This window comes from Malaclemys terrapin, chromosome 10 (assembly GCF_027887155.1).
Source record: "Malaclemys terrapin pileata isolate rMalTer1 chromosome 10, rMalTer1.hap1, whole genome shotgun sequence".
NCBI lineage: Eukaryota > Metazoa > Chordata > Testudines > Emydidae > Malaclemys > Malaclemys terrapin.
This window is the reverse complement of record NC_071514.1, coordinates 77,181,145-77,197,222: the sequence shown is the minus strand read 5'-3', so window position 1 is coordinate 77,197,222 and position 16,078 is coordinate 77,181,145. Positions and strand designations below refer to the sequence as shown.

The window sequence follows — 16,078 nt, the reverse complement described above, 5'->3', positions numbered from 1 at the left end:
ACTACAGCTGGGATTGACGCTCTGAGATCGATCCATCAGTGGTTGATTTAGCGGGTTTAGTGAAGACCTGCCAAATCGACAGCAGATCACGCTCCAGTCAACCCAATGAGAAGAGTAAGGTAAGTCGACGGGAGAGTTTCTCCCGTTGACACCCCTCTCCTCCCCCTCCCCCCCCCCCGCAGTGTAGACCTCACGGTAACGCGACCTAAGGTATGTCGACTCCAGATACGTTATTCACATAGCTGAAGTTGCATAGCGTAGGTCAACTTACCACGGTAGAGTAGACATAACCAACGTATAAGCCAGTGGTGGTGTACTTTTAGGACAAGGTTTCATACTTCTCTAGGCAGCCTTTGCCAGTTCTTTTCTCACCTCTAAACAAAATCCCTATAGTTTTTACTGAAATCTGTTTGTAGTATCTGTTGTGCCTCCACTCTCTTTCATACTGTGATTGTAGTAATGAAACCACTTGAGCAAAAGATTACTCAATGATCCATCCTTTAGGGATTCTTATATTGACTGTTTCTAGGAACTCATGCTACAGTTTCTCTGTTTCTCTCCTAGACTTGGCTTTTGAGTTATGATGCCTATAGTGGCCTTTTGTCTGTAAAGGAGTACTGGAGAAGGGAGTGTTCTCTAGGGATATACAGGAGGCTGGAGTTTCATAATTCAATTCTGGTCCTGACTATCTTTCTCTCACTAGCTTGCTATAACTTACCTGAATTTCTTTGTATCTGTGTTTGCTATCTGTGTAATGGACGTAATAATTGGATGATATGGGTGTCAAACTTTGTTTTTAAAGCACTTTACAGATGTGTTGGATGGATTTCTTGTAGGATATGCAAATCCATTCTTGAATCCATTTGTGCTCTGTTTATAATGCTATAGAACAGAGAAAACTAGCAGGTGAGAAAGCTTGAGGGAAAATTTCTCTCTATAAAACACCTTGCTAAAGAACTGATCTGATTGGTCTTGCATTTCCCTTCACAAATGGATAACTTACAGGCAGGCATTTAATTGTGTACGCTAAATTTTTTTAAAGCACAGTATCATTTTCAAAAGTGACTTAAGTTCCATCAACTTTCATTGGGACTTTGGAGCCTGAAGTCACTTATGTGCTCTTGAAAATCTTGTCCCAGGTTACAGATCTTGTCAGTTTGGGAAGCATGTATAGATGAATCTGAAACTGGTTTAGTGGTCACATTTGTTAGGCTGACAGTTGCAAAACATCTCCACATCAGCTGTCAGGTTGTTTTCCAAACAGATGGGGAAACTTAACAAGAATAAACTCCACTCCCTTGGTATTTTTATATATGTGTAAGCAGGAAAAATCAGAGCTGACCATTGGATGGAAATAAAACGTACATCCGAAATTTAAAAATACTAAAGTTGTGATGTTGATGGGAATATCATTATCTTGTAAGCAGCTGTTGTAACATCACTTAGCCATTCATTGGAGAGAGTCTTAAGGAAATGCTGAAGCAATGAGATGGGTAAAGGCTGAAACCGTTTTAAAATTGTAAGATAGCGAAGCTAGACAGTAAATGGCTGACTGAGATGGTTCTGGAGAGCTGGAGCCTGAGCCGGTGAAAGGTCAGAGCTGGCTTGCATGGGCTGGAACACTACATGCATATTTGCAACCAAACTTAAGAGATGTAGAAGATAGAAATGGCAACAACTGATGTGCTTGTATTTTGGATAGCTTCCCTGGAGAACAGCCCAAATAACCATTCCTCTTTTAAAAAAAACAAAAACAACCTCCAAACATTGCTCTGTATATTGATAGACAATAAAACACAACCTTGACGTTAAGTCCAAAAATAGCAGTTTTCCACTGGTCAGTCCAAAACCAGTTCTGGGGAGGAAAAAAAAAAAAAAGAGCGACTTTGAATTCCTTCCAGAGTGGTACTTTTGTGTAAGTGATTAGTTTTAAAGAATGTGTAGAGTCTGTGCAATTCTGAAAGATAGCCTTGTATATTCTGTTGTCTTCCTTCTTCTTAGTTATGGGGTGAGCTTCACATACAGTAACAGATTTAGACTTGGATCAGTGAGGGGGTGAATTAACTATTTGGAAATGAGAACAGGCTTTTCAGCTTTGGGTCAGTCCAATAAATCAAAATCCTAAATGCATATCTTTAGTACCTCATTTTGAGGATATAAATGGTGAATTGTACTCTGTGCTTGGTGTCATGAAAACATGTTCTTTGAACAGTGTGTCTGGAGGATTATGTTGTATTAAAATGAACATTGTTCAAGATTAACTGTTTATATTTGGGAAACCGCACTAGTAAGAACATTACTATATAATGGTTTCTGAGGTACTTTGATTATAAGCTCATGTTCTGTGGCACTCAAAACTGTTTAACGTCTCTCAACTCTGTCCCCCTCCGTTTTTTTTTTAACACAATATCCTTGCTGTGTGTTTTTAAAGGGCTGAAGTGGATGAGGTATTTATGTCTATACGCTAATGTTAATTGCAGACTTGTTAAGTAATCCAAGATTGCATGTGTGTGTTAAACAAAATGTTTTGTCAAATGTCCTAAACAAGAAGCTTCAGACCCTTGGTCTAGAAGTTTGGGCTGAAAGCTGCTGAAAAAAAGATTTCAGTGCTGTGTGTATTAAAAGAAAACAAAAAAACCTTACACCTCTGAACAAAGTAGTTTGATTTTTAAATTGGCTTACAACAAATGACAACTGTTGTACCAATGAATCAGTTAGCTCATATAAAACCAAACCTTGTAGTTGATATATCCATCATTCAAATTGCTTTTGCTTTTAAGAACTAGATGTCTATTACATGGAACTCTTGAACATGGTGTGCTTTAATGGCTGTTAAAGTTTAAATTTGAAAGATATATATTTTTTGTGCATTCAGCATGAAATAAAAACCTTGTGTAAAACTTCAAACCATGAAGACTGAGTTGGTCTATTTTGTATTGTCAAGAACTATTTGGTTAGAGAGCTAGATATCTTCCTCTCCTCCTCCCCCCCCCCCCCCCAAAAAAATCTGATTGTTAGAAAAATGAAATCAGAAGGTGGCAATTCACTCACTAAAAAGCCCTTTTTGTGAATGTGGCAAGTTAAAAGGAAGCTTGCTATTGGAGAACAAACTGTGCCTGTTTTTGCCCAGCCCTGCAGTATGAAAACTCACAGGATAATATGAAATATTTATTACAAATAAACTGAAATGTCTTGTCTTGTTCTGCCTACAAACTGGCTGGAGACAGCCATCTTGGTGAAAAAAGGTGTCTTGAGAACAGTGCAAACTTACAATAGGATCTAAGCTATTTAACTTAAAGTCCACTAAAAAATGGCATGGTATTATGTTGGAACCCACACTGCCAGTGTCAAAGCTCTGTTCAACAGCAACCTGAACACCTCTAGGAGTCCATTCAAAATGTCAATGGCAATTTAAAATTAAAATTAAGTAAAATTGCCAACTTCTAATGTGAACTCCAACTACATGACTGAGCAAAATGGCACTAGTTCTTTAAGGCTATGTGGTAAACACATGTCCCATGAGTCTTGAAAAAAAAACTTTTTTTTTTTTTTTTGACCTAGAGTTCTTGGGCATGGAGACAATGATCTGTAAATCAGTCTAGTTTACTTCAATAGAATATGCTGTATGCGCTTTCTAATACAGTTTTTGGCTTCCATGCTGAATAACTTCTTTCTAAGCTTTGAGGGGAGGTGTGGCCAGCTCTCCATGTGCGACATACCCAACAAACAATGATGTTTTTTTGATAAGTTCCTGTTTCTTTTTACATGGCAACCATCAAAGTTTCCTAAGGTATTCCCCCAGGCTCTGTATCAAGAAAACTTTGTAAAACACTCCATCTATTAAATAATCTCCACAGTGCTCCCACCTCCTCCTTTTTAAGACAGTTTCATATTCCAGCAGACTTTTCTGGTAGCTCTTAGAGTACATTATGTATTTCAGGTCATGGCTAATAAGTGAAATAGACCTGCAGGTCTCTGCAGTACTTTAGGGGGGAAAATAATTTGGGTTGAGGGATAGAAGTGCACTATTGAATTGAAGGAATTTCAGGGGTGTGGGTGGGTGGGTGTGTAACCAAAATTATTTCAGCTTTTCAGTTCTGCCAAATCTTTCAATTAATCTTCATTAAAGCTGCCTTTTGTGGGGCTGAGTTAGTCTAACTTTCTCAGGGGTAGGATGTGACATAACTGATGTCAGTATCCAACTGCTAAAGACAGGTGGAAAGAGATGTCAATACTTAACACAGTTTCAGGCATGTGTCTGCTTCAGTAGATGTTTGGATAATACAGTGATGGGGTGGGAGTTGCTTATAAGTTGCTAAACAGAAAATATTGTAGTATACATTTGATATAGGTCTTTATTTTTATTCTTTGCTATCTGACCATGTCATTGTAAAAGTGTTTCTCCCCATCCCCCACCAGCTATATAGCTTAGACACGGAATGTTTTTGTTCCTTCATACATTTCTCCTTGCAATGGAGCATATTTTGGATCCCCTTGTGAATTGTCCTCCCACAGGACTACTGACTTGTGCCACTGTAAGCTTCATGTACTTTTAAGTTCAAGTTCCTTTACACTTTTATTTTTTGATCACTGACTCTGTTTTATCTGAATCATTCTGTAGGGCTGCAAGGTTCTCGTTGATGCACGGGACAAACTAGGGATTCCTTGGCAGTACACGGAGAACGAGAAGCATGGACTGTTTTTGATGGCTTTTGAAAACAAAGCTGGAATGCCTATAGAGCCTGCCACGTTCCAGTTGTATGTACCTGCACTGAGCGCGCTGTGGAGGGATTCTGGGATCAAGGAAGCTTTTAGCCGTCGGAGCGAGTATCAGCTGGTAAGTATATCCAACTGTATGCTGATTGAAGAGTTGTAAACAGGGTTTTTCCAGTCTGAATCCCGTTGAAGAACAGATTGCTAAACCCGGTGTGTGGCCATAATCCAAGCAAGCTGTAGCAATGCTATAAATCTGAGCGGGCTATAGCAGCAGGAATGAGGAGTAATTGGAGCCAAACTGAAAAAAAACTATGGGAAAGAGTGGAATAAGTGGACTAGACTGGAAGAACAAGAGGAACCAAAACAGGCAGGAAATGATTGAACAAAAAACCCCCAAAAACCTGAGTTGCTCAGTTGGGCTGATCATAGTAGGCCACTGATTAATGCACACTTTTTTTTATATTTTGTCCAGTTTTGCCAACTTGTATTATATTGATGCTGGCAGGCTACTACTATTTGCAGATCAACTCTTTTGACGTTAATGTGATCCCTTTCCAAGCTGTTCTTGGATTTTTTTTTTTTCCCCTTTCCTTTTTTATATCTGCAAGTTGCACTTGAGGCAGCATTTGGATGTCAGCCTAAAAATAAAAACTGTTTTCCCCTGTTTTCCTTTAAAAACAGACTTCTAGAGTTCAGCTCAAAACTCAATGCATAATATAAAATGCAGGTATGATAAGAAAGCACTTCTGATATTGAACATTTTTGTCTTTGATATGAATGAACATATATCTATTATGCCTGTTGGAGCAGTTGATGACCACCCTTTATTCTCCTGTCTTGTCTTCTTCCCTACCTTCTCCACTCCTCTTCTCCCCTCTCCCCTCCCAGCCCCAAATAATGAGGCGGTTATTGAGGGACTATAGCCTCTTTTGGTTGATTGGGGTTTTTTGGTTGTCGCTAACCTCAAGATGTGCCTACCTATTTGGGTTCAAACAGTGGTATGATAACTAAAATCTGACCAGTCACTTAAGTGGCTTAGCTTCCATGCTTATATGTTAAGTTATGTTCCATGTTTCTCACTCTGTAACTTCACAGAAAACATTTCCTTTTTTTCATTGAAAAGAGATGTTATGACTTCCTAAAATTGGGCATAAGAGGGACTTTTATTCTAAATAGTGTTTTCCTTGCTTTGCTGCTATAAATAACATTCTGTTCAAAGAAAGGAATTTAATTCTGTGTGATGGAGAATGTGACTTCTTATGTGAGAATTGCCAGATGCAAAGGTGAGCCCAGTAGCAGTGAATTCCAAGTTGGGGCCTCCCCTTACTATATTACACTCTCAGTATTACCACTTTCCTCAGACAGGAGGAGAAATGCCATTCCATCTCCCTTCTCTCCCCTCTGAGCAACCATAGTGTTTGAGGCTGACAGGACGGGGAGAGAAGCAAAGTCAAGTGCAGAGTTTTAGATTTAAGCAAACATAAAAATTGGAAATGAACAAGTACTCTAAAGACTCCCTTCCGGGTGCTGCTGTGATCCGAGACATCTTAAAACATTGGGTTTAAGAGCCTCTCTTCCATCCGGTAGGGATTGTAATTCTCCAGATTTGAGATTAGTTTGTGTACTTTTAAGGTCTGGAATGGGAAATTGTTACTTGTGCAGACTTCCACCCCCACACTGTCAGCTCATAGTTAAGGAGGAAATAGGCAGTCCAAAATAATCTTAGTCCTTTTACATCCTAGGCATTGACGTGTAAAAGTAACAGATATTGTAATGTCATGCAACTGACAGTAATGTAACACTAATTTACCTAGACCAGGAATAGCATTAAAACATATTCTTTGCCTATATCAGAAATGATTCTTTGTCTTCCCTTGCACCATGCTCTTGTGCTCACAGATACACAAGTCTGCGATGTTTTTGTTAGCACTTTCATACAAGGAAGCAAAGTGGCCCTATAACTCTGCTCTTTTTCTAAGGAGTCAAGTTTTTGGCTTAATTTCAATAACTTCATAAAATATAATATGCCATTCTTTATATTCTCGTTGTTGCCTGACTCTGGAAAAGCGTTTCTGAAAACTAATTGCATAAATAAACTCTGAAGTTCTTGAAATGGAATGTGCTTGAAGTTTAAGGGCAGGAATTACAGCATTGCTGTGTCTTCCTTTTTTGGCCCTAAAAGGAATAACTGGAATTAATGGAATAGCTTATAACAAGATTAAAACAAACATTTCTGTTTAGCTGTGTCTTTTAGTAGTAAGGGTCAATGCCAGATTGTCAAAGCTCTGATTTTTGTGCCATTACAGTTAAGATTGTCAGTACTTCCATTATATCCCTTTTCCAGAAATTTTAACTTTTAACTGTAAAATTGTGCTTTTGCTGAAACATGACTTAAAAGTTCTCGGATCAGGAGTGACTCCCTTAAAATAGCTAGAGAGCTTTTTCAGTTTTAGTAAGTTTTTTGCATTCCTCAAAGAAAAGGCTGTATATTCTATTTCACTATGTGTGGTAATGCATTTATTTATTTTTGTTTTATTTAAAACAAAACACACAAACAACCAAACCCTTGCCAATATACCTCAGCACCACAACTAATAGTCCTTGGAAATTTATTTAGGATAAGTTGTTAAAATACCTGGGAAATATTTATGAATTAATCTTGTATATTTTCAGCATACCTAAACATCCTTTAATTTGCAGATTGAAGTCCTTCATGCAGATGTCCGGCTTGCCAACCTAACTCTGTAAATTATTATCTTCTTAAAATGTTTTCTTATATTTGCTAATCCTAAATAACTGAGACTGCTTAGACCTAAATGCTTTATGACCACTTGAGCTGTGATAGTAGGATTGGAAACTCACCCCTTGTAATTGGCTGAAGTTGGTTACAGGAAAAACAACCTTTGAATATTACACGGTGACTAAGTATATTGCAGGGGCAGGGGCAGGTGGCAGAGTGGAGAACGGTTACATAGGTCAGAGGCTTCCTCCACATCACTGAATAGCAATGAAATTGTATTATATTGGAAAGACTAGTTCCTTAATACAAGAAGTTTTTCAAGACACTAAATTAAGGCTGCTTTTGCATTCTTGAACTTCAGCTACAAGTTTAAACAAACAGAAGGCAGAGATGCATACTAAAGACACCAGATCTCCACCTTTATGTTGAAGTCAGTAGTATTTGTAACATCTAATGCAGAGATTCCCAAACTCTTTTTGCGGAGCTCCTCCATTCAGAGTCATGTTCCATGCTTGGGGAGGGAGGAGGAGGGGTGCCCAGTACCCATAGAAGGGTCCATGGGGGTATTCACCATTGGGAGCTGAGGAAGTGTTTTGCTTCCTGCAGTGGTCAGGTGATCTCAGCTCTTGAGTCCTGGTTCCCTGCCTGTCCTTTCTCCCCCCCTCCCCCGCCCCCCGCAGGGAAAATTACCAGGGCTGTGGTCAAGAGGGACGTGGAGTACTGTCCCCCTCCCCGATCACTGGACACTGCCCCATCCTGATCCTGGTACTTCAGTATGGTCCTGTCTGCTTTCCCTGTGCAGACTGTCGAGAGAGGCAAGGGGACAGGGCTCTGCACACTGAAGGGTTGGGGTGAGCAGGGGGCTGTGTCAGGCAGGAGTATCAGTACTCCTGGGGTGCAGCCTTTGGGTTGTAGTTCTCAGAGTCCCCCCCGGCCTTCCCAGCAAAGGAGGGTGACTGCTGGTTGGTGGCTGCAGCAATGGAGGAATGAGATGGGCAGGGAGCTTTGTCCCTTCAGCCAAGACCGCTTGGAGAGAGCACCCCTCCCTCCCCCCCAGACTCCCAGCCCTTTAGTGCTGACCTGTCAGGTCCTTGTGTCCTCCAATAAACTCATCAGTGCACCCCACAGTTTGGGAACCTCTGATCTAATGTAACATGGCTTAAATTGGTTATGTAGAAATATATTATATGGATACTAAGGGAAACAAAACTGTTATGGGCCCCAGAACTATTACTTGGGAATCTTTTATATACAAAGGCATAGATGTAACCTGTAGCAGTACAGAATACTACTTGTAACCCGGCCTGCTGTGAATAACATAATTTAAGACAAAAGACAGCAATTCAAAGCAATTCAGTATCCACCATAATGCATGATATGGCACACAGATACAATCGGAATGATGCCTTAAATATAAGTGAATTATAGTTTATTGCATTAAAGCTTCATAAGTGTACAGTAGGAATTTAGAATTATGAACACCAGAGTTACGAACTGACTGGTCAACTAAATACCTCATTTGGAACTGGAAGTATGCAATCAGGCGGCAGCAGCAGAGATAGGGGTTGGGGGGAAGCAAATACAGTACAGTACTGTGTTAAACATAAAATACTTTAAAAAAAATTATTTTAAAGATTTGACAAGGTAAGGAAACTGTTACTGTGCTTGTTTCATTTAAATTAAGATGGTCAATAGCAACGTTTTTCTTTTGCACAGTAAAGTTTCAAAGCTGTATTAAGTCAATGTTCAGTTGTAAACTTTTGGAAGAACAACCATAACATTTTGTTCAGAGTTACAAACAGTTCAGAGTTACTAACAGCCTCAATTCCCGAGGTGTTCGTAACTCTGAGGTGCTACTATATGTGGTACATGGAATTAAAATATTCTTGAGGGCATAGGTACTAGTTTTCAGATTGATACATTACTAGACAAGTCCTTTCAAAAATAATCTTGCTGCTTAATAAATTGAATGGTTCTGCTTCACCTCTTGTTGGCTCTTAAGGCTATTCATGCCATGCCTAATCTCATTAGGATGTAGCAAAAGGCTGATAGCTGAGGTCATGGAGATTGGAAGTAGCTTGTGGTCTGGCTTTTTTGTGTTTAACACCCACAATTTTTCAACAAGCAAATGCTATAAAGTGGAGGGCTTATTTATAACCTCATATTGTAGATACTAGTTTAGATCTTGTCCCTACGTGGGCACTTAAATTGGTCTAAATAGATGTAAACCAAATTTAACATGTCTCTGTTGATTTATAGGTCTTGTATATATGAGAAACTAAATTGGTTTAACTAAAGGTGTGACTTTAAACTGACTTGGTTAAATAGAATTATCCACCTAGAAGTTTGCTCCTTAGTTCTTTTTAGTTTAAACCAATTACTGATTTAAACTGAAATAAGCCTGATTTTTAATCTTAACTGAAACAAGTGCCTGTACAATCTCTTGCACCAGTTTAATTTAACCATTTAACACCTAACTGGTACAGCTGTGTATAAACCAGGCCTTAGAGATGCTTGCTGTGAAGACCTTGCTTAATGGTGTAAAATATCTTCAGGGTGGTCTTCCAATCAATTTAACACTAAACTTCTTTTGTTTTAAACTTAAGATCTGTGTAGTAACATTTTGTACAGTCATTATGCAATATACCTGTCTACCAAACCATATTATAGCAGTTGTTCTGCTTTTGAACTGTCTGTACACACACACAAAAAAGTTACTAAAAAAGTAAAGTAAAATGTGATGCATGGATTGACTACCTATAGCTAAAAAAATCTAATCTATAGGTGGCTTCCTTTGTAATGCTAAACTTAATGATTGGTTTAGCAGTGAAAAGCTTGTTGGATTAAAATGGCTGTTTGACCATAACCTAATATAATCTGAAATTTTCTTCACTTGGACCAGAGGAGCTGCCTCTAGGCATTTATCAGCACTTTCTGTTTCATACACAATGCATTCAAGTGCTGCCTGTAAATCCCGTTTGGGTATTTGAGCCTCTTAGAACTGAGTGGGTGGATTCCACAATAGCAGTATTTTCTTTGCTTCAGTGTCTCTCTCTCCTAAATCAGGCTAACCAATTTCACATCCCGCCCCCCTCCACTCCCCCTCCCAAGTTCCTCTGTTCCTTGTATGCAAGCAAGTAGTTTTGGGACAAAAGCTTCATTGTGTATTTGGTTACATTGTCAGGTCGCTGTCCTCATTTTTTTTAGCTACAAGAATACTTTTGTAATCAGTGTGTGACTCTCTTCACCCCCCATATTTTCTGTCTGTATTTTTGAAAAGAATACATTTTATCACTACACTATAGATACCCTGTAACACTTATTCTTTCTGAGGTCTTCTGTGCTACCTCAGATACTTGGATTACATTCCTCCCTGCCAGCAGATGGAGACAGAATATCTGATTTGCATGGCTACTTCCACAAAGGAGCTTGTTATGGAATCATTGGTTGCTTGTCTCGAATACATGGAAGCGAAGAATCTGAGGCTTGGGCCCAATTCCAAGTGCTCTTGTGTAAACAGGAGTTCGATATGTACCAACATCTCAGGGTTGTAGGGCTTAGGTGTTGCCCTCTTGGAACAACACTGGTTCCCAAGTCCATCAGACTGAGTACTTGGTGACTTCCTGTCCAGCTGAAGGCTCCATTCTGTATCAAAAAGGCCCTAGGGAAACTCAGTGCAAGAATAGTAGCTGTCCTATGGATGCAAGAAATGGTGGTAGATTTACTCTCACCTCTTCCTGCAGTGGGTATACTCAGTGCATGTGAGGGGAAAATCATGGCAACTCTCTTTGGCAGCAGTGAGGTGGCATAGGCTCAACCCTCTTTCTCCACTTCTCTGAAAGTACGATTGGCAGCAGATTACTCCTTTTATCCAGCAGCTCTTGCACCCAAACAAGGGATAGAACTTGCAAAAGCTATTTCCTGTGCACGCACTTGCTATTCACTTTAGTATGTCTGGGAGAGGGACTTCTTACCCAAAATTGGTGCACACAAAAATTGATGTGTAAGCATAGCTCAGCTAAATTAGCTATCTGTATCTTGGTGTTGCTCCATAGCAATGGATACAGTCCTTAACACACGTGGACCTAATAGGACTTGTTAAGCAAAAAAGAGAGACTCCTGTTTCAGTCAGTGCAAATGTGAATTTTATCCCAGCACCCCAGCCCTCTTAAAGATTAGAAAATCTACCTTGATAGATTAAAGGAGCTCAGTTTATTTAACATAACAAACAAGGTTTAAGAGGTGACTTGATTACCCTCTGTAAGTACCTTCATAGGGAACAAATATCACTGTTCTACAGCCAAAATGCTTCTGAAATAAATGTAGTCAAACTTTACTAATTCTGGGTTGCTGAGAATGAAAATGATGATGCTTAAAATTTTTGATTGGCTCTAGTTTTCAAGATATGCTATTGGGTCAGTATATACGACCCTTGACTTGGGAATGGCGGAGGATAAGTGAGTTATAAAGGGAAGGGATCTCGATTTAAACCAGAAATAACTAAAATACATCTTTGACTGGATCTATGAATAAATCTGAGTGGGTTTGGACAGTACTTGCTTTTTAGGCAAAACAATGAATGATGCAATCTGAAGCTGGTATTGCGTCATACATGATGTGAATTACATCATGTTATTCCTAGAAGTCATGGATGATGCAATCATAACGAAGCTTACATCACTCTGCTGAACAAATTGCCCTATATCAGCTCTAGAAATCCTACAGTGTCGTGCTCTCTTATTTGTCAGTGTTTGATTTTGCAAAGGGACACATTTCTGTTTAGCCAAAGTGAACAGAGATGCCTCGTACTTGTGTGAACAGAGCAGATAACTTCACTGTTATGTTTAAAGCTATGTTTGTGGTGAAGTGACTTTTGCATCACAAAAGCGCAGTATAACCATTATGGTTAAGAAAGCCTATCACCGTTATTTTGGCTGCAAAATTGGAGATCAGGACAAGAGGTGGGCCCCACACATATGCTGCAACACTTGTGCAACAAATCTTCGCCAGTGGTTGAACAGGAAAAGGAAATCTATGCCTTTTGCATTGCCAATGATTTGGAGAGAGCCAACAGATCATACCAGCAATTGTTACTTCTGCATGGTGCCTCCAGTTGGGAAAGGTGTGTCAAAGAAGAAAAAGTGGACTGTGCATTATCCAAACATTCCATCAGCTATACGCCCAGTACCCCACGGAGAAGGACTGCCGGTTCCTGATGCACCAGAATCATTCTCACTTGAGTCAGATGAGGAAGAGGATGAAACTTCTGGTCCTGAACCATCAATGTCACAGGACCCACATTTTCTCCCATCCTCCTCCTCTGAACCACACCTCATAACACAAGGTGAACTGAATGACCTTGTCAGGGATTTGGAACTACCCAAGAGTAAGGCAGAGCTGTTGGGCTCCAGACTACAGCAGTGGAATCTCCTGGCAGGTGATGTTAAGGTTTCCATGTTCCGTGACCGTCAAAAGGATCTTGTCCCATTCTTCTTCATGGAAGATGATCTTGTAGCCTGCAACAACATTGATGGTGTGATGGCAGCCCTCGACATCGTTCACGATCCAGATGAGTGGAGACTGTTCTTTGATTCATCGAAGACGAGTCTTAAAGCTGTTTTACTGCATAATGGCAATGTTTTGCCATCAATTCCAGTTGGTCATGCAGTCCATGTGAAGGAAACCTATGACAACATGAAACAACTTTTGAGGTGCATAAACTATGACCATCAGTGGCAGCTTTGTGGCGATTTGAAGATTGTTGCTCTCTTGCTTGGTCTGCAGACTGGATACACAAAGTACTGCTGTTTTCTCTGCGAATGGGATAGTTGTGCAAGAGATTCCCACTACATCAAGAAAGATTGGCCACTCCGACAGTCATTGGAGCCTGGGAGGAAAAGTGTTCAGCATCCACCACTTGTTGAATCCAGGAAGATTTTGTTACCACCCTTACACATCAAGCTGGGTCTGATGAAGAACTTTGTCAAGGCCATTGACAAAACACAAGCAGCTTTCAAATACTTCCATGGAAATTTTCCATGGTTAAGTGAAGCTAAGATAAAGGAAGGTCTTTGTTGGTCCTCAGATTCGTGAACTTCTTCGAGATGATGCATTTGACCATGCACTGCGTGGCAAGGAAAAGACGGCATGGAAAGCCTTCCAGTTAGTGGCAATAAATTTTCTCAAACAACAAGGCAGACAACTACAGGTTGTTGGTGGAAAACCTCCTCAGGGCATACAAAAGCCTTGGTTGCAACATGTCACTAAAGATCCATTTTTTGCACTCTCATCTAGATTGTTTTCCACCGAACTGCGGAGCAGTGAGCGCCGAGCGATTTCACCAGGACATCGCAACAATGGAGAAATGCTATCGGGGCAAATGGAGCCCATCAATGGTTGCAGACCATTGCTGGACAGTGACAAGAGATGCTCCATTTAATGAATACAAGAGACAAGCCAAGAAGCGCCGAGTAGACACTGAATAGGACTAAACTATGTACATAATAGATTTTTGCCTTTTGTTTCATAATAAATTTTGATTAAAAATCAGCAAAAGGGTTATATAAAGTGTTACATAAACAGGATAGGTGAAATATCATGTAAAGCAACCATAAACATATGAAAAGACCTAGGTTTACAATTTATGATTAAAATTCTATCTACACAATGTACATAAACATAAAATGTAAAAACTTAAATATCTTAGAAACAGTAGCCAATCAGTTGTTTTAATTGTCATATTTGAATTCAGCACATCAAAATACATAATAAATAGCACATTTTATCTCTGAAGCAGACGACTTCTCAAAAATTGTAGACCAGTGTATTTAGTAATGGGCTCTTCAGTCTAGCAGAGAAAGGTATAACCTGGCTGAAGTTGAAGCTAGACCAATTCAGACTGGAAAGGAGATGTACATTTTTGACAGTGAGGGTAATTAACCATTGGAATAACTTACCAAGGATTGTGGTGAATTTTTCTATTATTGGCAAGTTTTAAATTGGGAAGAGATGCTCTCGAAATTATTTTGGGGGAGTTCTACAGGAATGCAGATTAGATGATTACAATGTCTTTTCTGACCTTGGAACCTATGAGAGCACCAAATATTAGCTTTTATATGAAGCAGCAATCCATGAGAGGCATGCATTGAGGGGTTGTGTGGGTTGCAGAGGTAGGAGGAAATTTCCTGCTCTGCTCATGTTCAACTACTACTAATGGGAGTGTTCCATGCAATTCCTTATGCAGATAGCCATAAATGATCTAGAACCCCTGAAGTCTTTTGGGGGGGCAGTTTGCGGTAGAAGATCAAGAAAATACTTTAAAACTGTTTTTATAGGTTCTTTTGATATTCCCGGTCACTGTATGGGACACCTGTGTTTGGAACACTATCTCCACTTCATTTACTTGCTGAAAAGACACTTTTTTTATTTTTATTATATATAATATATATATATATAATATAAAAATCGTCTTCACGTGAAGGCTAATGGAGTTTTATGATGCTTTTTTAGTATCTGAAAACTCAGTAGTATGCATTGTTTTATCAAAACACGGTATGGGTTTATCTGCACTGAAGTAAAATGCCCACGACTGGCCCATTTCAGTTGATTTAAGCTGTGGGGCTATCAAATTGCAGGGTGGGTGTTCAGGCTCTGACTGCCCGCAGGTCCCCAGGGCTCAGGCTCCAGCCCAACCTGAACATTTACACTGCTGTTTTATAGCTCCGAGCCCCGTTAACTGATGTGGGCCTGCCAGTGGTGTTTTATTGCTGTGTAGACGTGCTCTATGTAACATGATGTGGCAGTCTCTCCAGTACTCAAGGTGAAACATGGATTGAAAGCTATAACTCCATCTCAGACCTTCAGTGGTTTTACATTTTAGACATAAGCGCATGACTCAAATAGCATTTTGCTCTCTTCACCATGATTGTATGTTATACTATTTCACATAAGAAGAAGAGGATTTATGTATCTAATGTCAACTCTTGTGGATTTGCTCTTCAGGAAATTGAAGTGCCAAATTAGCTCTGTTGTACAGTAGTTCATAAAATGTTACAGGTAGACCGCTGTTCTCCAAACCACTGCTGAATCATAAACTTACACAAGAGGCTACAAATGTTGCTTGTTCTGTAAATTTGACCGCTTTTCAGTCCAGTTACTCTTACATATTACATCAATTGTGTCCATGGAGGCTTCTGATACAGATATACAAAAGAAATAACAAACCTATTCATTACTTTATCTTGAGCATAATTTAAACAAGGTGTCCGCTACAGAGAGAACCTTTTCTTCACACAATATTCATTGCAAAACTATTTTAAAAAATTCCAGGATTTTTCAAGTTTGCAAAACTTCTGTGAAATTGCAACATCATGGGGAAGCTTTGCACAACGTCATTTACATCTCTAACACCACACTTTAGTATCCATGTGGAAGTCCATGGTGTCCCTACAAGCAGCATAAGCTAGTGGTTGAGCACAGGGCTACTAGCCTGAAAAATCCTGGCCATGATATTTTGCAGTTACTAATATTTGTAAAGTTCTGTGTAAGCTGTCTCTTAGCAGCCCTATGTGCTGATGGTTGCATCTTGTGCTCCAGAACCTAAACTTTCACTTAAATTTGTCT

General features: G+C 39.6%; 1 protein-coding gene across 1 annotated transcript in view; it reads left to right on the top strand.

Annotated features, from left to right (window-relative positions):
- The window catches only part of GNA12 (G protein subunit alpha 12), an 82,523-nt gene that overhangs the window by 16,354 nt on the left and 50,091 nt on the right, over window positions 1–16,078 (top strand). Inside the window, exon 2 of the mRNA XM_054041303.1 lies at window positions 4,622–4,837. Within this exon, the coding sequence (XP_053897278.1) occupies window positions 4,622–4,837 (216 nt within the window). The remainder of the gene's footprint in view (window positions 1–4,621; window positions 4,838–16,078) is intronic.